Source organism: Callionymus lyra, chromosome 1 (genome assembly GCF_982586985.1).
Source record: "Callionymus lyra chromosome 1, fCalLyr1.hap1.1, whole genome shotgun sequence".
Taxonomy (NCBI): domain Eukaryota; kingdom Metazoa; phylum Chordata; class Actinopteri; order Syngnathiformes; family Callionymidae; genus Callionymus; species Callionymus lyra.
In genome coordinates this window covers 29928156-29950357 of record NC_141818.1, presented here as the reverse complement: position 1 = coordinate 29950357, position 22202 = coordinate 29928156, and the positions used below count along the sequence as shown (strand labels likewise).

At 37.8% G+C, this 22202-nt stretch overlaps 2 protein-coding genes across 3 annotated transcripts; both read left to right on the top strand.

Annotated features, from left to right (window-relative positions):
* Nucleotides 1-914: 914 nt before the first annotated feature.
* On the top strand, nucleotides 915-4451 carry LOC148088873 (nicotinate-nucleotide pyrophosphorylase [carboxylating]-like). Of its 2 annotated transcripts, none has more exons than XM_087782554.1 (5): nucleotides 915-1025; nucleotides 1680-1933; nucleotides 2003-2313; nucleotides 3852-3983; nucleotides 4050-4451. In XM_087782554.1, exons 2-5 carry the CDS (start codon nucleotides 1681-1683, stop codon nucleotides 4245-4247), a joined length of 894 nt encoding a protein of 297 aa, XP_087638680.1. In that variant the 5' UTR covers nucleotides 915-1025; nucleotide 1680; the 3' UTR covers nucleotides 4248-4451. The 2 variants fall into 2 exon arrangements, with proteins under 2 accessions (XP_087638680.1, XP_087638703.1); XM_087782577.1 differs by lacking the exon at nucleotides 915-1025 and adding an exon at nucleotides 1063-1254.
* A 1293-nt stretch (nucleotides 4452-5744) lies between these two features.
* Nucleotides 5745-21417, top strand: LOC148088872 (integrin alpha-L). The gene is made up of 31 exons (XM_087800695.1): nucleotides 5745-5790; nucleotides 8008-8125; nucleotides 8199-8290; nucleotides 8389-8471; nucleotides 9093-9207; nucleotides 9302-9432; nucleotides 9516-9658; nucleotides 9743-9899; nucleotides 10817-10952; nucleotides 11013-11086; nucleotides 11149-11266; nucleotides 13548-13690; nucleotides 13770-13916; nucleotides 13987-14184; nucleotides 15173-15303; nucleotides 15384-15541; nucleotides 15617-15777; nucleotides 15846-15962; nucleotides 16073-16143; nucleotides 16214-16346; nucleotides 16997-17089; nucleotides 17156-17235; nucleotides 17315-17386; nucleotides 17452-17527; nucleotides 18039-18146; nucleotides 18241-18282; nucleotides 18349-18471; nucleotides 19275-19385; nucleotides 19468-19491; nucleotides 19556-19666; nucleotides 20944-21417. The coding sequence occupies exons 1-31, from the start codon at nucleotides 5745-5747 to the stop codon at nucleotides 21148-21150; spliced, it is 3519 nt and encodes a 1172-aa protein (XP_087656821.1). The 3' UTR covers nucleotides 21151-21417.
* The last annotated feature ends 785 nt before the right edge of the window (nucleotides 21418-22202 follow it).

Below are 22202 nucleotides of genomic sequence, written 5' to 3'. Positions count from 1 at the left end.
CTAGATCACTTTTAAGTCAGTAGTGACTTTAATTTTCACTTTTACTTTTCTCTAACTGTCAACCGTTCAATTGTTATTACACTGTGAAGTGATATATTGTTAAGTGAATGGGTTACATAACATACATGGCCTTTGCATTTTTCATTTAAAAATATGTTTCTCATGGTTTTGTATCTTGTTTAAATCCCTGGGTAATGTCGGGTCCTCAGGAGTTGAGGCTTCCTCACCACTGCAAACATGATGGTTATTCAGTTATGAAGGGTTTGCTGGGTTTTAAGTGACGCAATAAACAGTAGATGATTTGATAAGTTGAGCCGCGGGAGCAGGTGGTTACAGGTCGAGACTATCAAGACCATCGTGGAAAAACATGCAGTGAAAGCATCAAGAGAAGCCACTCCAAGTTTGGTACACACTTTTAAAAATAAATGATATAGTTATATATATAATATAGAAATATATAATCATGGATGATAAAGGACATTCTTAAAAGACACTAATTGCATTTTTAATTTAAATAATTACCACTATGGGGCATTAATAAAGGACAGAGAAAAATGACAAGATTATAATAATATTATTTATTTATTTTTACTCGTTAAGTGACCCCTGATCTAGAATTAGAGATGTCATTCCATCAAAACAGAAAACATCCAGATGCAAAAGATGATTTATTTCTTCTATATTCTAACAATCAAATTCCAGCAAAAAGGACCCAAAGGCAAAACAAATTCCTCTTGTGATCTTGAGTAGACTAGAAACCTGTTATATTTATGAACTAGTCTTTCTCTGGAGGTGTACTTCATGTACAACCGAATACCTTAAGATGACAACCGATTATAGTGAGTGATGGACTCCTGATCTCATCATGTTCTTTGTTAAAAGTCTTGTCATTCAGACCCGTGTTAACTCTATAGCGCCTCCACTTATCTCGCTGTCAACATTCCAGAATACAAAATAGGGTCAAATTCCACGTCGCACGTAAAACCCGCCGCCGTCACTTCAGCAGCGTCACACGGAACGATCACGTAAGTATGTGACGGATCTATTTACGAGCGTGTTTTTATGTCCGTGACCACTTGTTGGAGATTCTTCAACGTGTATCGAGCAGTTGTTTACGAATTGTTTGCTTGGAGCGATGACAACATGTAGCCACGTGATCACTGTCGCTAAATCGCCGCAATAAGGTAGATCGACGCGCTTCTCAACCAGCAGGGGGCGGCAAAGGCTTGAAATTGGCCTCTACTCCAACTCTTGGTACGTCATTATTCGCAGCTTATTAAATGCCGTCAATTTTTTTTAAATGCTCGTTTGATTCTGTGCTTTGTTTCCCGTATTTAAAGTACAACTAGTATGAAAACTCAACCCTCCTAAATCATTTTTCAAATGTTGAACTCTCCAACATGCCCTAAGTCTCTCATCACGAACATATTTTAAACTTATTACTTTTTAAGTTCTCCCCGTCGGAAATCTGAGCGAACGAGAGGTTACGAAAGCGGTGTCCATTATGACCTTATAATGGCTTCACTCCTCCCAAGCCATTTTAAACAATCTAACTAAAACGTTTTTTTTGGCTAACCCAAACAATTAGATGCATTTGAGGATCACACATGTATAACAAGCTCAGTCTTGTGAACGATTCTATGTTTTCTTCAATTTCTTGTTGATTTGAAACGTTGCAGAATGTCGTCGCACAAACAAGTATTGTGCGACTCCATCCCTCCACACTCCCTGACACGGTTGGCACGCCAGTGGCTGGAAGAGGACACGCCAAACTTTGACCCCGCCGGAGTGTGTGTGGGTTCCCAGGACGTGGAGGCGAGACTCCTGTGTAAAAGTCCCGACAGCGTTTTGGCAGGAAGTCTCTTTTTTACGGCGGTTTTCACCGAGCTGGGCTGCACCGTCCACTGGATTCACCAGGAGGGAGATGAACTCGGTGAGTGTCGATGAACAATAGTAGGCGACTTTGATGGACAAGATACAGAGCGTCTCGCATCCACACCAGGCTCGGATGCAGTGATCCTGACTGCCATGGTCCGAGGCCCGGCACGGAACCTGCTCCTCGGCGAACGGCCGGCTCTTAACTGCCTGGCGAGGGCGTCGGGGATCGCCACTCGCTGCGCTCAGCTCCAGAGGAAGGCGGCGGCGTCAGGCTGGCACGGGGAGGTAGCCGGTACACGGAAGACAACGCCGGGCTTCCGTCTGGTGGAGAAGTACGCCATGCTGGTGGGAGGGGTCTCGATGCACCGGCAAGACCTGAGTGGAATGGTGATGCTGAAGGACAACCACGTGTGGGCGTCAGGCAGTATCTCAGAGGTGGGTGACCTGGACTCAATCTAATACAGTGGGTGTATCGGCATGAAATCCGGGGATACGATACGTATCACGATACAGAGGCAACCTTACAATATTGCGATACTGTAGTAACAAGGATATATGTGTAGTACTGTCGACTGACTCTGGTGTTGCAGAATTCACAGACCACATGACTCTTGACGAAGTCGTAACTGCTTTCAGCAGCTTTAAAAGCTGCTTTAGCCCACTGTATCCTCTCGTCCTCAGTCATCGTGCAGTATTTGAATGTTTCTTTAGTAGCAGAGGATGTAATTACTGCTGCCACCTAGTGGCTGGTAGTCTTTTGCAACCAAACATGTTGTGGATAATTGTATGTTAGTTGTTTATTTTTTATATATCTATCAGGGAAGTGCGGTCAGGGGAGGCAGGTGAGGCACTGCCGCACCTCTCATTGCACAATCCATCACAAACTGCGTTGATACATGCAATTGACGCGTGTCGGTTGCCGTATCTCTGAATGTCAATATAATGTTCACAGATACGTTTGATTGGATTTTCCACAGTCTGGTTGATGCGTTTAACCATTAAAGTTTAATGTTTGTAAGGGTCTTATTTAGTTTCGCTTGAGGCACATGCTAATGATCCTCCACAAACTACATCACATCTCCATTGAGGCGCAGAGACTTTTAAAACTAAAGGAAACAAGGTGAACTTTTACAACAAAGTAAAGGAGGTTTGTGTGGTCGAAGGAAAGACGCATGAACCTTATCTAAAGATAATGGTAAGACGGAAACGGTTTTAATCTCAATCGTATATATCTATTGATTGTTTAAAACGGATTTAGATTTTCAGCCAATTGAAAGTTTTAGACCAATAAATATGGGTTAAAGATTTGGAATATAGAATTTAAATACACTTATAATTAAAACATAATATTTCAATATCAATATATAAATATTTATCCAAAATCGATGACTGCCATAGATCTAGAGAATGTAGACTAACATCCCACAAAATATCACAAAAATTCAATATAGACTTTTTTTTTAAACTATCTTAATATGATATTATCAAATATGACAGATTTATGATTTACCTGGCAAAGAGGACATCCGTCTAATAAAATCATTTAAATCGTCTTTTAAAGTTTGTACCCAAGAACCTGCGTGTGCTTGTGTGTGTGTGTGTGTGTGTGTGTGTGTGTGTGTGTGTGTGTGTGTGTGTGTGTGTGACTGAATGCTGTTGAGATATGAAATAACAGCAAACAATTGAATAAGCTTCTATTTTGTGTTTATATACTTGTAAATCTGACACTAGAGGAGTCAGTGCTTCACCAACCATGAACCTCACCACACGTCACTGATATCTATATATACTATGCTGTATTAACATAAAAAATATACAAATGACATGCAATATATATTTAAAAAAATTATTTAAAAAATGTGTGATATTTAAGTATATCAATAATATTTTCTTACACCTCTTCATATGCATATTATTCCACTCAGGAAAAACATTCTTTCAACTTTTATTTGAGGGTGTCTCATGTGCTGCAGGCGGTCAGAGCTGCTCGCTCAGCATGTGGCTTCAGCAGCAAGATCGAGGTGGAGTGTTGCTCCACAGACGAGGGCAGGGAGGCGGCCAGAGCCGGAGCAGACATCGTCATGCTGGACAACTTCCATCCCGGGGTAACGACCGCCGACGGACGGACTTTGAAGGTGAAGTTTCTTTCCCTGACGCTATGTCTCCTGCAGGAGCTTCAAGTGGCAGCCGGAGTTCTGAAGCAGGAGTTCCCGTCCCTGCTGGTGGAGGCGAGCGGAGGAGTCACGCCCGAGAATATAGCTTTGTTCTTCTCTCCGTTCGTGGACGTCATCTCTCTAGGCTGCATCACACAGGGTTGTCCAGTGGTGGACTTCTCCCTCAAGGTTCTGAAGCCTCAAGCACACCTGTGATGTCTCGCATTAGACCTTTTATTTACTGTTACTTATTCATTCAACGTTAACATGACATCAACAAACATCTCTGATGTCAAACGACACAAACATTCACACATATACACACATAGACTTGGCACACATCACACACAAAAAACACAAACATTCACGCATACACACACACACTTAAATTGTGTATACACTTGCAGTTGCAGGCACACATTATACACACAAACTAGACACACAACACAGATATTCAAACATACTCACAAAGAGACTTGTCTATACACTTGCAGGCACACACCACACAAGCAAAAACACACACATTCACACATACACACGGCTTGTGTATGCACTTGCAGGCACACATCACACACACACAAAATACACACAACGCAAACATTCAAACATACACTCACTGAGGCTTGTGTATACACTTGCAGTCACACACCACACACACAAAACACACACATTCAAACATACACACACTGAGGCTTGTGTATATACTTGCAATCACACACCACACACACAACACAAACATTCAAACTTTCACACACAGAGACTTGTGTATACACTTGCAGTCAAACATCACACACACACAAAATACACACACAACAAAAAGACTCACGCAAATACACACACAAACTACAAACACGACAGAAAAATGTACACATACGCACAGAGACGCTTGTGTATAAACTCGCAGACACACATAAAATACACGTGTCACACATACACTTGCAGACACACACGTAATTATCTTGTTGCTTTGGAGAAAATCCATTCAGTGATGTAACTGTTAATAAACACATTTGTTTCCACTGTTTGTATCGTATTCATGTGGAAGTGAAATGCTGCTCGCACTGCGACGACTAAAACTAGTTGAGGGTTCACAGATCACAGATCAAAGGTCAACTTCAAGTCACGAAAAATCCTGAAAAAAAAAGTATTTTTCTGGAAACTTTCGCACCATCTGTCCTGAGGGTGTCGCTAAAATCATATGCTCTGAACATTTATGACGTCATCTATGAAATGTATTTTTGCCTTTTTTTTTTCTTTTTTTTTTTTTTTGTTGTTAAACCGCCCGAAAACCTTTACATGTAAAAAAAATGTACATGTCACTGTGTTGACAAAAATCCAATAGTTTATTCCAATGGTTATCAATCAAGTAATAACTCTGTGTGTATCCCGGGAATAGCAGAAAGGAAAACATGGAATGACAGAAAGCACTGCCTTAACTACTGTGTAAAAACCATGGAAACTGTAAAGATTCAAGCTTTTTAAATTCAACTCTTATTCGTTTACTCATCCAAACAAATGTACTTCTAGTTTTTGCAGGCTTTAAATAAACAAGTCGACATTTTTTTTTTTAAAAAGGACAGAAAACAGGAAGCTTAATAGAAATGAAGAGTTACGTCGGGAACTGAGAAAATGTCACAACCATCTTTGACAGAAACGCCCTTTTACAAGTAAAAAACAGGAACTTCTGCTGAGATGTTTCATTTGTGGTCAAAGATGAGCAAGTGTCGTATCTTGCTGTTCATCTCCGTGCTGTCGGCTGGTAAGCAATTGCAATTTCCGTTTTAAAAGCAAAGTTATAGGTTTTAACGAGGTCGTCTTATAAGTGAAATGCTGAGATTGGTTGGTTTTTAGGGCCTAACAAGCTCCTGTCAATCATCTTCTAAATAGCTCTTATTGATTCAATTCATATCGAGTCATTTTCGGCTTCAAACAGCTGCTGCACAATCCATAACTTATCAACTTGGCAAGATGTTAATTACAAGTTTCTTGTTGAGGTTTTCCAGTTTTGACTTCTTAGTAGTGAGAGAAACAAAGATCATAGATCTTAATCATATTCCTAATATGTATTGATTGTTTTTACCATGCACATCTGAAAATATTTAAAATAAATATGTATTTGTAAATATTAGTGTTTTTTCTCAACAGCTTCCAGATGTTTGGATTAAATCAATCAAAAACACTTTGAGATCATAGAACTAAATCATAATATGCATTCATTGATTTTACTATTAACCTCTGAAAATAATACAAATATATATATTTATATCTAAATATTAGTGTTGTTTCTCAATAGCCTCCAGATGTTGGGATGAAATCAATCAAAATATGTTTGAGATAATAGAACTAATTCATATTCATAATATGTTATCGTTGTTTTTTCTATGCACCTCTCAAAACATTTAATAAATATATTTTTCATATGTTAACGTTAGTCAAAGTTAAAATGTATTGACGGCCCCTAACAGACGCTAGAGCGCCAGCGACTCTTGGCAGTTCTATCGACCGCTTCTGGTGAACTCTCTCCGGGCGAATGTCTGTCGAATATCCAACTAACTTCACCTCGGTGAGAAACACAAGGTGGAAAGTGTCAACCATAGAAAGTACAAATGGTGACAGTGATGCGATGAAGAAGAGAAGATGCTGCCGAAACTGACTCATCTTATCCATTGTTTGCATCTTCCATTGCGTTTATGTCCCAGTTAGTATTTTTGCTGCGACAGAAAAATAATTTTGACGCGTGTTTTGAATTGATAAATTGTGAATTAATTCATTCAGCTTGTTCTGGACAGTTTTTCAGGTAGAATATTTTTTTTGAACCGACCCTCCATAAGTTTATTTTTTATTTCACTTTGTGAATTATGTTTCAAATAAAGCTGTCATCACTGTATTAAGTTTAGTCAAGTTTTGTCAAAGAGTGAAAACTGTTTCAACAGAGAATTAAAAAGTATTACGTTAATAATTAAAGTAAAGTTGCAAGTGTATACACGTTTCTGTGTGTGTGTGTGAATGTGTGTTTTGTGTATGTCTTTTGTGTGCCTGCAAGTGTATATAGTGTCTTTGTATGCACATGTGAATGTTTGTGTATTTCATGTGTGTGTGCCTGCAAGTGTATTCACAAGTCTCTGTGTGAGTATGTGATAATATTTGTGTTGTGTGTCTAGTTTGTGTGTGTATGTGTGAATGTATGTGTTTTGTTTGTGTGGTGTGTGCCTGCAAGTGCATCCACAAGTCTCTGTGTGTGTATGTGTGAATATCTGTGTTGTTTGTCTAGTTTGTGTGTGTATGTGTGAATGTGTGTGTTTTGTTTGTGTGGTGTGTGCCTGCAAGTGCGTTTTATCTTTTCTACATTCATTCAAGATGGCGCCTCTGATAGTTGTCTTGGTGTATGGTGGTTTTTTCTACATCTTTTTTTTTGCATGTGTTAATACTGTTTCCTGTGTGACATGTTCAAGTTTTAACTGATGCATTTTTCTTTTATTTGTATTTACTATTTTGACGTCATCTTATGTTAATGTATTTTAATTTATTGTATTTTATTTGTTTTAATCTCTTTCTTTTACATTATTTTATTCTTTCTTACGGTCACCACCAAAAAAAACATGTTGTGTTTACAAGTTTCTGATTCTAAAGTATACGACAGTAATTACATGTTGTAATTGTAGACATTTAAAGGCACATTTTTATAATGACAGTTGTGGTTAATATTGTGTAATTGACACTTGAGTCTCAAACACGGCGGAATATAAATGACTAAAACCGCACATGTTCAAGTCTGTTGAAAAGTAGAAAATACATTTATGAAGACACTTTATTGAATAGTTTGAACTGTCACAATCATGAACTCAAACGGAAAAAAACACACACTAAGAGACTTTTTCCAACTATTTAAAGCTAAAATTAAAACTACAGTGAATTAATTACACTTTGTGATTCATTAATCAATATCTCTATTGATCATTCATCTATAAATGTGTAGTTACTACAGGAGCCTGGAGTTTCAACATCGACACAACACATCCAGATGTTTACCACGGTGACAAAGACGACTTCTTTGGGTACAAAGTGCTTCAGTTCCAATCTGGTTCAGCTAAAGGGTAAATGACATACATATGTATCTCGTGCATGTTTTTGAACGCACTGGACCTCACGACTCGCTTCACTCCACAGGTTCATAGTGACCGCACCCCTGCAGCACAATGGGACGGGTGGAGTGTGCAGACCCATTCTCAACGACAAACCACAATGTTTCAACCCCAAAGGTTTTCCCATTCAGTTTACATATATATATATATATATATATATACTTTAAAAAAATGTATCTATTCATTAAATCCATGACTCATTTGTCACTCAACAGAACTGTCTCTTGGGAGCACAAAAGTACCCGTGAAGCTCTTCGGACTGTCGATAGCTAAGGATGCTGCACAGTCTCACTTCACAGTAAGAAGTACTTGATAATGGTGATGCTCACTTAGAGCAATAGGTTGTTAGACAATATATCAAAACATTTATTTTTACGATACTGTATCGATATTTGACAGCACTGTGTCGATTTGAAAAAGATGATTTATTGTTTTGACTTCAAAAACATATATATTTACAATAGCTATTGAATGTTTAATATTGAAATAAAGTGTGTTTCAAATCAAATAATAGAGGATGAGAGGACACAGTCGACTCTGATTTTTTGGACATATTTTATTAAAAAATAAAACGACTTCATCAAGAGTCATGTGGTCTATTAATTCTGCGACACCAGACTCAAGTTCTCAAGAATACAACAAATATATATATCTATATATTTATATATCGTGATAGGTATCCTCCGCAGCTAAAGAAACAATGAAATCCTGCAAGATCCCAGCGATGACTGAGGACAAGAGGATACAGTCCAGCAGCTTTTAAAGCTGATGTTTGGACATATTTTGGTTGAAAACCAAATGAAAGCAGTTAAGACTTCCCTATCAACGGCAAGCATCATATTACTATGAAGTAATAATAAAAAGTTATTTTCAGTTTTTAAAAGGATTCTTTTTTTCCCTTCTTTTTTTTGTGTTACAGGTTTGCAGTCCAAATGTTGCTCACGAATGCTACGAGAATTCCTATCTGAACAGCGTGTGCTACACCCTGAAGAGAGATCTGGAGGAGGTTGCCTCTTTCAAACCAGTTTTCCAGGGTAAACAAAAAACAAACAAATTAAAATATTTGAATGCAATCTGCTTTTCTTTTTTTCCCATGTTTATGAACCAACAACACTTGCTTTTGCTTAGATTGCACCAAAAAGGTTGTAAACCTTGTTTTTCTCTTCGATGGATCCAGTAGCATGACAGAAGAGGACTTTGAAAAAAATAAACATTTCATATTGGATATGATGAGGCGCCTTAACGACACTTCGATAAAGGTAAACCATTTAAAAGAAAATCATTTTTCCAATATGCTGAAAGTATTGAAATTCATATGTTATGCTCTTCTGTGTCTTTAAAGTTCGCGGCAGTTCAGTTCGGCACTGATTACAGAATGGTTTTTACGTTCAATGACTACAGCGACGGTCTTGCTCAGAAGAAACTAACCCAGGAAGTTCACATGATGGCGTTGACCAACACATACAAGGCGCTTGAATTTCTGTTGTAAGTTGTGCCCTATAGGCTTGTTATGTTCTTGGGATTATTTATTTTATGGATATGAAAGACATTTAGTGCTTCATCTTGAAGGAATGACGTCTTCGACAACAAGAACGCGGGTGCTTCGCCTGATGCCACCAAGGTTCTGGTTCTGATTACGGACGGAAATCCTACGGACGGCGACAACCCTGTCAACAGCACCATAACGGCATACGATAAGAAATCCGTTATCAGATTTGTCATTGGGGTAAGATATATCGTCGTTTTTCTATAGATTCAAATAAGCTTAATCTTTTATGACATTGCAGTTGCACTATTACGAACAGGAGAGGGAGCCAAAAAAAACACTTTCAATCTTGCGTATTGGTACTTTTACAAGACCTGTGATGTATAGGGCATAAAAGGAAGTCACATAAAAGGCTGACAGTAGCTGAAAGTCGAAACTTATGTGCGTTAAACTGAAGAAAGAGACATGTGAACAATAAGGGACTCAACAAACTTCTTTCCTAGAAACTGGTGATCGCTCAATCATTGAACCCGGTGAGCCTCAGAAAAGAAAAGAAAAAGAACAAACCAGAAGAAAAGAAAGGAAACTACAAAATCTTACAGGAAGTTAGGAAGCTAACACAGGCAGATATTTTCATGAAGGGCTTTGCCAGTCTCCAGGAAGAAGTGATGAAATTGTGTTAAGTTTCTACAGAAACATTAGGGAGAGGCAGCTTTAGCAGTTGTGAAATAATTGTACCAATCCAAAAATAAACAAAAGTGTCTTCATTGTGAAGTAATGACTAGAGCATTCTTCAATTTATGGTTGATTTAAATGTCTGGTAAAACAAAATTTAAATTTTGGATAATTATTGGTAAGTAAGTAAATAAGTAAGTAATATTTGTAGAGCGCTTTTCCAGACCAGGGTCACAAAGCGCTTAAACAATCAAAACAATACCCGATAAAATATATACTTAAAAGGTCAAGACAACACTTAGACAAACACAGGAGTCTCAGAAAACCAAGAAAAAACCTGCACAAATACAAATTTCTTAAGAACAATGACAAGAAGTATAAAATGTATTTCCATGTGGTCACTGTCCAAAGAAATGGGTTTAATTTTAGTAATAAATGTCACTGAATTCATGAAATCAATAACAAAGTATTGTATTTTTTAGGTGAAAATAAAAAATATGGATAAAATCAGAGAAATTGCATCTCACCCCAAAGACAAAAACACTTTCAAAATTGAAAACTATAATGGCCTAACAGGAATTCTGGAGAATTTCCAAAAACATCTCTTCAGTGTTGAAGGTAGGTTTAAAAAACATCTCGCACGTGTGACAGTTAGTGAGTTTATTTCTCCACGACAAGGTTCTACGGTGGCACGGGCGGGAGAGATGACCAAGGAAATGTCTCAGACTGGATTCAGTCTCGCCTCCTTTCAGGTGAGTCAAGCTGAAATCAAAGATACTTTGCGACTCTAAACTCTGGGTCTATATCTTGATAGGACACTTTAATTTTGGGATCAGTGGGATCCAACAGCTGGCGAGGGGCCCTTCAAGAGCGTCAACAAGAATCAGCAAAACAGATAGAAGATCCACTCATGGAGATGGACTCGTATATGGGTATCTGCAATTTTCATTATACCGAAGATATATACTGATATTTACTTCAAAGCTAATGCTAACTACATTAGCTTTAATATTAGAACTTGTATTGAAAATATATGTACGCTTTTACTTTCACGATATACAGTATGTTCCTATTCAACCACAAGCTAATGCTAACTATATTAGCTTTAACATTAGAACTTGTATTGAAAATATAGGTTCGTTTTTGCATTCATGATATACAGTATGCTCATATTTAACCACAAGCTAATGCTAACTATATTAGCTTTAATATTAGAACTTGTATTGAAAATATAGGTTCGTTTTACTATCATGATATACAGTATGCTCATATTTAACCACAAGCTAAGGCTAACTATATAATCTTTAATATTAGAACTTGTATTGAAAATATATGTTCGTTTTACTTTCATGATATACAGTATGCTCATATTTAACCACAAGCTAATGCTAACTATATTAGCTTTAATATTAGAACTTGTATTGAAAATATAGGTTCGTTTTTGCATTCATGATATACAGTATGCTCATATTTAACCACAAGCTAATGCTAACTATATTAGCTTTAACATTAGAACTTGTATTGAAAATATAGGTTCGTTTTTGCATTCATGATATACAGTATGCTCATATTTAACCACAAGCTAATGCTAACTATATTAGCTTTAATATTAGAACTTGTATTGAAAATATAGGTTCGTTTTACTATCATGATATACAGTATGCTCATATTTAACCACAAGCTAATGCTAACTATATAATCTTTAATATTAGAACTTGTATTGAAAATATATGTTCGTTTTACTTTCATGATATACAGTATGCTCATATTTAACCACAAGCTAATGCTAACTATATTAGCTTTAATATTAGAACTTGTATTGAAAATATATGTTCATTTTTGCTTTCATGATATACAGTATGCTCATATTTAACCACAAGCTAATGCTAACTATATTAGCTTTATTATTAGAACTTGTATTGAAAATATAGGTTCGTTTTTGCATTCATGATATACAGTATGCTCATATTTAACCACAAGCTAATGCTAACTATATTAGCTTTAATATTAGAACTTGTATTGAAAATATAGGTTCGTTTTACTATCATGATATACAGTATGCTCATATTTAACCACAAGCTAATGCTAACTATATAATCTTTAATATTAGAACTTGTATTGAAAATATATGTTCGTTTTACTTTCATGATATACAGTATGCTCATATTTAACCACAAGCTAATGCTAACTATATTAGCTTTAATATTAGAACTTGTATTGAAAATATAGGTTCGTTTTTGCATTCATGATATACAGTATGCTCATATTTAACCACAAGCTAATGCTAACTATATTAGCTTTAACATTAGAACTTGTATTGAAAATATAGGTTCGTTTTTGCATTCATGATATACAGTATGCTCATATTTAACCACAAGCTAATGCTAACTATATTAGCTTTAATATTAGAACTTGTATTGAAAATATAGGTTCGTTTTACTATCATGATATACAGTATGCTCATATTTAACCACAAGCTAATGCTAACTATATAATCTTTAATATTAGAACTTGTATTGAAAATATATGTTCGTTTTACTTTCATGATATACAGTATGCTCATATTTAACCACAAGCTAATGCTAACTATATTAGCTTTAATATTAGAACTTGTATTGAAAATATATGTTCATTTTTGCTTTCATGATATACAGTATGCTCATATTTAACCACAAGCTAATGCTAACTATATTAGCTTTATTATTAGAACTTGTATTGAAAATTTATGTTCGTTTTACTTTCATGATATACAGTATGTTCCTATTGAACCACAAGCGAATGCCATCTTTATTAGTTTTATCTTGGTACTTTGGATTCATCTAAGTGTTGGAAATGTTTGAACTTGGTGTGACCTTGGTTTGAACCTGCAATGCTTTCTGTTCCTCCATTCTGTGTGACTCCCAAAAGTTTAAACAGCTTGTGTTTAGTACCGTGTGTCACCACCTATGCTTAAGGTGATCCAGCAATGTGTTTGTTCCAATCTAAAACGTTTTTACAGTATATGGTCGATCACGTATGTTTGAAGTTTTGAGATTCACAGGGGATGGTAGAACTCCCATTAGAGTGGCCTGTGGCTGGAAACATATCTTGTAAAAAAGACTGAGAATCCCAAAGTTATTCACCCCACTAGAGTAGGAGTTAAGGTCCCATCCAACCATAAGGTTATTTTTACTTGAACTGAAGAGTGTGACGATCATGGATATGGTATTGCAGGATACTCCATCGCTGCAGGCGAGAGGAATCACGTCGGTCTTTACTTCACTGGCGCGCCAAGATTCATGCATGTCGGTCAAGTGGTGTCTTTCAGAAAAGATACGAGAAACTCAAAAGTGGTCCAAAAGATCACCAGCGACCGGGTCGGTACCTCAACGTTTGTTTCAAGTCTCTGTTAATATTTTCATGTTTTAAATCAGTGATGGGTTTTCTCAACCACAGATCGGGTCCTACTTTGGGGCGGAGCTTTGTTCAGTGGACGTCGACTCTGATGGTGACACTGACTTTGTGTTGGTGGGAGCACCGCAGTTCTTCGAGCCTCAAGAGAAGACGGAGGGAAAGCTCTACGTCTACTCACTGTCAGACGAGGTGCCTGCAACTGAACCTCCTCCAGCTGGTGTTGCTACACAACATGCCCTGTTGACCTTCATCCCTGCAGTTGCAGCTAAACAGCGTGGTGAACGTGAGTGCGCCCTCCATGGGTCGGTTCGGCTCCACCATAGCGAGCCTTGCTGATCTCAATGGAGATTCACTTCGAGATGTGGCAGTGGGAGCCCCGCTGGAGGACGATAACGGGGGTGTCGTCTACATCTTCCTGGGCGACAAACAAAATGGCATACGCAGCCATTTTTATCAGGTGACAACTATTATCATTGATTTGATTTGCCTTACAAAGATGTTGACTATTCCTAAATTTTAAAGAAAATAACTGTACTTCTGCCTAGGTGCTCAAAAAGACAGGCTACGCTCAGAAACCCGATGGACAAATCTGGCCAACCATGTCAATCTTCGCGGCCCCCTCGATGCTTTAATCAATACGTTTAAAGGGCACCTAATGTGCTGATTTAGGCGTCTCTTAAATTGTTATAGGACCTTTATTATACTCATCAGTATGTTTCTTTTTGCACATTTAATAAAGATATTTACATTACAAAAAACTGTTTTGGCTGAGAAGAAATCTCATCCAAGCAACCACGCCCACTCTGCTCTGATTGGCCACAAAACACAAGTTGCATTCAAGGACTCTCTTAAATTTTAAACTCACCCCTAAAACTCCCGTTTTCTACATTAAAAACGAATGATAAAAATAAGGTTTGCTGCTTAATGTACACATTACAAAAACACCTAAAAGCAGAAGTAACTCTTCCCATGTTTACATAAATATTTATTTTGTTTCACGATTAACATGTAGGTACTTAACTGATTTAGGGCTTCTAGGGGAGGAATCCTCCACCAGAGTGACGTCAGACTATTTAATTTAAGTCGTAGTATGTTTGGCGAGATTTCAGACGGGAGAGAACTTTATTAAGTAATAATTTCAAAACGAAGCAACGTCATAATGAATGACCTGCATTTTGAAGAGGACGACTTCAACATTTACAACATGTGAATAACTCAGGAGAGTTGGGTTTTCACATTAGGTGCCCTTTAAAGTAGGTTAATGTTCAGGTAGAAACCATGCCAGTGTTTAAGCTAATAAGGGTAGAACTGAAGTCCAGGAAACCTTGTGACTGTCCTTCATTTCAAACATTATCCACCATTTCAATCTTTTTTTTAAAAGCACTGACATATCTGTGGTGGTGAAACAATTAATAACCACAGTCACTCAACTTCTGTCGCTACAGAGAATAAGAGGACGGAAAGTGAGTCCCGGAATACGATTATTTGGACAAGATATTGACGGCGACATTGACCTGGGAGAGGATGCACTCCCAGATGTTTTGGTCGGATCACATGGCACAGTGATAGTTTTGAGGTACAAATAACGGTTTGTATCCAATATTCGTGGCTTGACGTTGATAAGTCGCTACCAGGAGACACTATCTTGTCCTGCAGGTCCAGACCCGTGCTACACGTCGAGTCCAGTGTCTATTTTTACCCAGCAGAGATAAACACAGAAAATATCAACTGCCTCAGGGACCGAGATGAAAATCTGCCGATGGTCAGTATCGAGGCTTGTTTTAAAATGAAGGAAAAGACAAAGAGCCGACTTGGTAAGAGAGACGCCGAACGATTGTTCAAGGGGGGAACGTGTGAGTCTGATCTGGATGTTCGTCCCCATGGGTCAGGAACGGGGGACTCCAGGTTGAACATTTCTTATGTACTCGACGTGGATTCAGAAAGACAAACGGCGCGAGGGTTTTTCAACGACACGAAGAACCGGAATTTGAGTTCTGTAGTGGAACTGAAGAAGGGGCTCAAATGTTTAAATTATACTCTCTTAATGCCGGTTTGTACCAAAGGTTTCTTCAAATCTATGAGGGGTCAAAAAAACTAACATTTTTCTCGCACCTGCAGGTTTGTGTGTCGGACACTTTTTCACCCGTTGGCATCAAATTAAACTTCAGACAAGATGACAGCGAAGGTGCCGCCGCTGTTCTGGATGTGGACGGCCAGAGAGAATATCTGGTGGAGGTATGAACGAGCAGATACCTTTATTGGTTTAGTCAAAGATCTCCATCCATATTTTTCATCGTACGTCAGGACACATTTAGAAACAAGTCAAACATGTCCGACTTTTGCAGGTTCCTTTTAAGAAAGAATGCAGGAACAAAGAAAAATGCATCGCTGAGCTCGAGGTGGATTTCAACTTCACGTATGTACATGGAGAAAACACAGGAAGACCAAGATAGAAAAACAAAATGGTTGATGTCTCTCTGTCTCAGGACTCCTGTGTTACTGGTGGCAGAAGACAGCAACTTTAATCTGACCATCAAGCTGTCCAATCACGGCGACGACTCTTACAACACCCGCCTCACCATCCTCTACCCTGCAGGCCTGTCTTTCTCCAAGATGACGGTGCGTTTGTAAGCACTCATTTTTAACAGCAAACAGAAGCATATAAACTGCTAAAATAATCGTCTCCTCATTTTTTTTTTTTATATAAGCAAATGATCCAACCATAATGGACTATTGAAATTATTTAAAAGTTAACATGAAGAAAAAAAAGCGTAATATTATAAAGAGCATATTTTTATACATTAAAGCAGCTCTGGGTAGTTTTGTGTACCTTAATATTTTTGTACTAAAATAACTTGTGATGACGCATCAACTTAAAACTAGTTGAATGACTCATATACTGTGACTTGAGGTGTTTTGTGTGATTTTATTTTCACTGTAAAAGTTCTTGATGGTGTGAACATGCTACATTAACAAAAGTTAAAGTTATTTTATTAACAAAGCCATCATAACACATCATCTGATTCATTACCTCATCGGTATCATCCTTCATTCAGACAATGGAAGTCTGGAAACAGAAAATTCGTCCAACTGCTACAAACCTGGACATGGCAACTTTTGCGACGTTTAGCGAGCTTTTGTGTAACAGCCAGACCCAAAAGCACTTTATAAACATGATGCAAACTGAAACCTCCCTTGCATGTGACATTGTGGTACATGTGTTAACGAACAGCGAAGCTGAAAACCTGAGTTCTCACGTATCTCTGTAGGCCACAGGACCAACGCTGCACAGCTGTCAGGATATAGACGCTGTGAACAGAACGACTTGTGGCATCAGCCTTCCTGTTTTTCGCAGATCGGACGTGAGTTATCTTCATACTTTCTTTATTATTGAAAGATGTGAAATATATTTTCTTCTAACTGCGTAGGCGAGATTTCTGGTTTCCTTTCGCATCCTCAACGAGTATGAATGGAACAGCGCCATCTCAGTTATGGTCCTCGGTCAAAGGTCTCACCATCATGTTTGTCCACTTGTTTGGAATCCTACTTGGTTTTATTTAAACCCTCAATATATTCTGTTTCCTCAGTGACAATTCAAACCCCACCACATCCTCTCTCAGCAAGAATCTTCCGGTACAGTTTGAGATTAAATTGACAGTGTAAGTCAGTCTTTTCAGAAAGGTTAATCGTCGCTTCAAATCAACCAAATATTTTCTTTTCCCAGGAAAGAAGATACCATCGGGTACATCGACTTCACCGACGAGAACTTTGATGCCAAAGAAATAAAGAATGTTTATATGGTCAGTTCTAAATTTATTAGAATACAATATATTATTATTTATTATTATTATGTTCAAAGTAAGTAGATTAAAAGTCATTTTTATTTTTAAAGAGCCTTTTAGCAGGCCAGGATCACAAAGCAAATGCAGAGTTTTAAGAATCGGGGAAATGTGAGTTCTTCTACTAGAGCGGGTCATAATTCATAAGTCTATATGTTGCCATTTTTCTGTATTTATGCAGCCCGTATGACATTGTAGAAATGTTTGTTACATTATTCCGGACGATTAAGAAGAATTAATTTGTATTTACTTTTGGAATAAAGGTGGAAAACCAGAGTTAGAAAGGAACTGTTTCTACGAGGCTGCAACAAACTCTTTAATCACACCAACTAAACTAAACAATATTGCCAAAACGTGACAATGGATAATTTCAAAATACAACTGCTCTACTCAATAATTTACGTGATTTAACTTTATGTATCATTAACTTCATTTGGTCAACAGTTGTCAACACTGATTCATTCATCCTTAGGTGAACAATCCTGGTTGGAAGGCTTTTCCTGTGAATGTGTCCCTGCTTTTCCCAACTAAACTGGCCCATGACTTTCAGATGAAGAACTTTAAAGTGACTGTTACGCAGGTAAACCAATCATTGTTAACCAACCCCCCCACCCCCACCCCCCCCCCCACACACACACACAAACACACACCATCTACCTGCTTCCCTTTTTCAGAACCAAACTCAGTGCAGAGAAGAGAGTGATGGGACATCAGAAGTTAGTAAAGTCACATTTTTGTGTCTAAATTGTCTAAAAAACAACAACAACATTTTCTTTCCACAGTATTGTTCTGCAGACAAACAGTGCAGAGCCATCGTCTGTGACACCTTTATCCTGGAGAGAGAATCCACAGTACAGTTCAATCTGACTGGTGAAGTTCACTTCCCGTTTCTCCAACAACAGGCTGTAAGTACACACAAGCTCATGTACAAAAACTACATCGGGCTGTCGAACCCAACAAGTAACTTATTATTGAGATTGAATTATATTTGTTTGTTGAATGATTGCTGAAGTAACTTTAAGTTTTGTTTTATTTTATATTAATCAGTTACATCCAAGCCATTGTCCGGGCCGCACTAAAAACTTAAGACGGGCCGAAGAATGTCGTCCTGACATACATAGACATAAACACACAAATGAAACATTTAATCAGGGGTCTCTACCCCCTTTATTTTACTGCGGACCGGTTAAATGTCAGGATTACATTCACGGTCCGACACTCAAAAATACAATTGCATTACCTCAAAACAAAAAAAAAAGTTTATGAAAATACACTTCACCATAACGCTTAGACAGCAAGAGCTCTGGTTACAACAAGATGTTTGTATGTTTGATCGTATTCTGACAATGGTGTTCTGTATGTGTATGTACTATCTTTTAGAGACTTTGTGCCAATGTGTAAGTTCATGTTCAAGCATTGTTTATATGGAATGATGACTCTGAAATAGAAGTTTTCTTTCTAAATATTTTGTGTTTTACTCATTTTCACTAGTCAATAGTCGTATGTTTTATTTAATCGTATGTTTTATTCAAAATAAAACACATTCAAGTTATAACCAATAGAACAGATTATTATTATTTTTTTCTTTCTTTCTTTCTTTGTTGCCTGGTTACAAACGCGGGTATGATCCAGGAACCACTGAATTAAATCATACAAATACTGGTACAAATATTAAAACACGACCAGAGTCACCACTTCTACTCCACAGAAACTGTCCTTCCTACAACGATTCAAAGGCCTCGGTGCGGAGGTTCAGTTCAGAAGCTTCATCCACATGGATTACGACAAACAAACATACGTGCTGGACTCTAAGAAACAAGTGTGTATGACTGGATTATCAGTGTGTTCTCTGACTGGTGTTTCTAACCGTGTTTCATTCTTATGATTTGTATCTCCTACAGGAGGATGAACCTACAAAGAAATCGGTACGATTCTTAAATGTAGACATCTCTGTGGATATATAATGACGAGCGCTTTGATCTTCTGCAGGGTGAAGTCCGTGTCCAGTTCATCATCGCCCCGGATCGGCTCCTGATCATTGTCACCGGGAGCATCTTGGGATTCTTACTTCTGGTTATTATCGCTGTCCTCATGGTCAAGGTCAGTGGACAAGTATTTATATTATTATATATTCATAGTTATTATATATATATATATATATTACAGAGACACGCAATGGTCATCGTCACACCTTCAAATCCACCTTAATATTGTTATTCAAGGCTTTAATTCCAGAGCAAATCTATCAATAGACTCAGATTCAAAGATCTAATAAGTGCACCAGAACTATATATTTAAGCTTAAACGACTTAAAAAGTATTTAAAAAAAATCAAACACATTTGTTTTGGTGAAAATGAAACCTGAGGTGTGTCCCAGATCGCTTACTTGTGCACTTACACTTAATATTTTGAGTGCACAAGTGCGTCCCGATGAGCAGTGTGCGAAAATGTAGTGCGCAATGAGCATTCAATTGGCGCACTCAAACAGCCAGAAAATTGAGTGTGGATCGATGGACAATTTCCACCCTCAAGGACCGCCATCTTAGTGGCGTAGATGAAGCTAAACGGAAGCTACGTCACTGACAACGCGTCATCGGAGCCGATAATGCCACAAAATGCCACAAAACAACACAACAACAATAATAAAACAATGAAACACAACTTAATAATTTGTTTCAATTGGTGAAAAGTGTTGTCAAGTGTTGACGATTGAGTTTCAACAGCTGGTTGCGAACAGTGTAAAAAGGTAGTAGAAGAAGAAGCTGTAGAGTCATTTCCTGTAAGTGTGTAGCAGCAGTGTTTGATTTGAGACATACTACCCTGTCGGAAGTTTGAGCACTGTGCAGGTAAGTGCACTGTCTTACAGAGTACGGTAAAGCAGTGCACTTAGAGAAGTGAGAAGTGAGAAGTGAGACACAACCCTGGAGTATATATTTTTAAAGTGGTTATGAATGAAAGGTCACGACAGGAACATATCAGTCGACTCTAAGCGGTTCTCATGCAATCAAAGGAAACTTAATTCTCAGTTCACATGAGGCTTCACATGTGCTTTAGCTAAAGACACCATTGGCTACATGTCAGTGACATCACTCGCTAGCTGAAACATGATTGGATCCAGTCTCTAACTGGAAAGATACCAAATTACATACATTTACTTTTATAAGTATGTTGAGGGCTTCAGACTGTCCGCCACTGATCAAAGTTCAGGCCCCATTAGATTAGATTAGATAAATTTTATTAACTCGTCTGGACATCGTCAGGAAATGAGATTTCCAGTATATAATATAAGGTACAGCAAGTTTCAATAAAGCAAGAACAATGATGACATATTATGTTCTCTGAAGTTGATTATTTTGATTTTTTTCATTCATCCTCAGTGTGGCTGTTTTAAGAGGAAAACTCTGGAATATTATCAAGAGGTGGATCGAGACGAGCCTCGGAGCGACTCTTTCATGAAGAAACTGCCCGAGGGATCGTACGTGGCGGCCGACCAGCCCGAGCAGCCGGCAGCGGAGGAAAATACCTCATTGGATGATGTCCTGAGCCACAAACGAGACAGCACCGCAGAGACACCTACGGAGTAACCGACCAAATTTTATGGTTTCCAGACCGTGACCATCAAACCTCTGACACCAGAGAGATTTTTTAAACACCTACACATAGACTTGAAGATACATGCTAGCTTACCTTTGAATTTCATGTTATATTTTATGAGAAAAAAGCATTTTCTTAAAGATTTAGTTAATGCCAAGAAGTCAACCTGTTAGAAAAACTATTATCTGCACCCCTGATGTATTATTGTTATACACTTGGAATAGAATAAAGAATTAAAAACAATTTGTTTGAACAGATGACACGTTCAATGTCTTCAGTAAAACTCCATCTTTATGTTCATTCATCTACTGGCATCCATCTGTAGGTGACAGAATCGAGGCAAAATAGTTAGTTTTTCTGATTCTTCAATTCACGACGACAGCAAGTAACATTGTGTTTGCCAAATCGTCCACTTCTGCACATACCCTTAATATTTTGAGTGCACAAGTGCGTTCACACTAAGCAGTGTGCGAAAATCTAGTGCACTATGCACTTAAACGTCCATAAAATAGATTGTGGATAAACTGAAGCTACATCACTGACTTGTCTTTGGAGCAGATACCGGCGTAAATGTATAGAGGACACTTATTTTTTGTTTTACCACAACACCACACAACAAAAGTAATAACAAAATGAAACACAACTTAATAACTTGTTTCAATTGGATAAAAGTGCTGCCAAGTGAGCCAACTTCCGGTTGCGATCAGCATTAAAAAGTAGTTGTAGAAGAAGCTCTCAAGTCATTTCCGACAAATGACACGACAGTCAACATGTTATTAAGTTGTGTTTCATTTTGTTATTAATGTTGTTGGGTTGTTTGTGGTAAAATTTGTGTTTTCTTGTGACATTTACACCCGTATCTGATCCTAAGACGCGTCATCAGTGACGTAGTTTCAGTTTAGAGTCATGAAGAAGTCATTTCCGCTAAGTGTGTAGCGATAGTGTTTGATTTGAGACAGTTCTGTACTACCCACAAATAATTGGTGGGCTGAATTTGACACATTTGGGATCTACACCCAAATTTTTATTCTGTTGTACACGT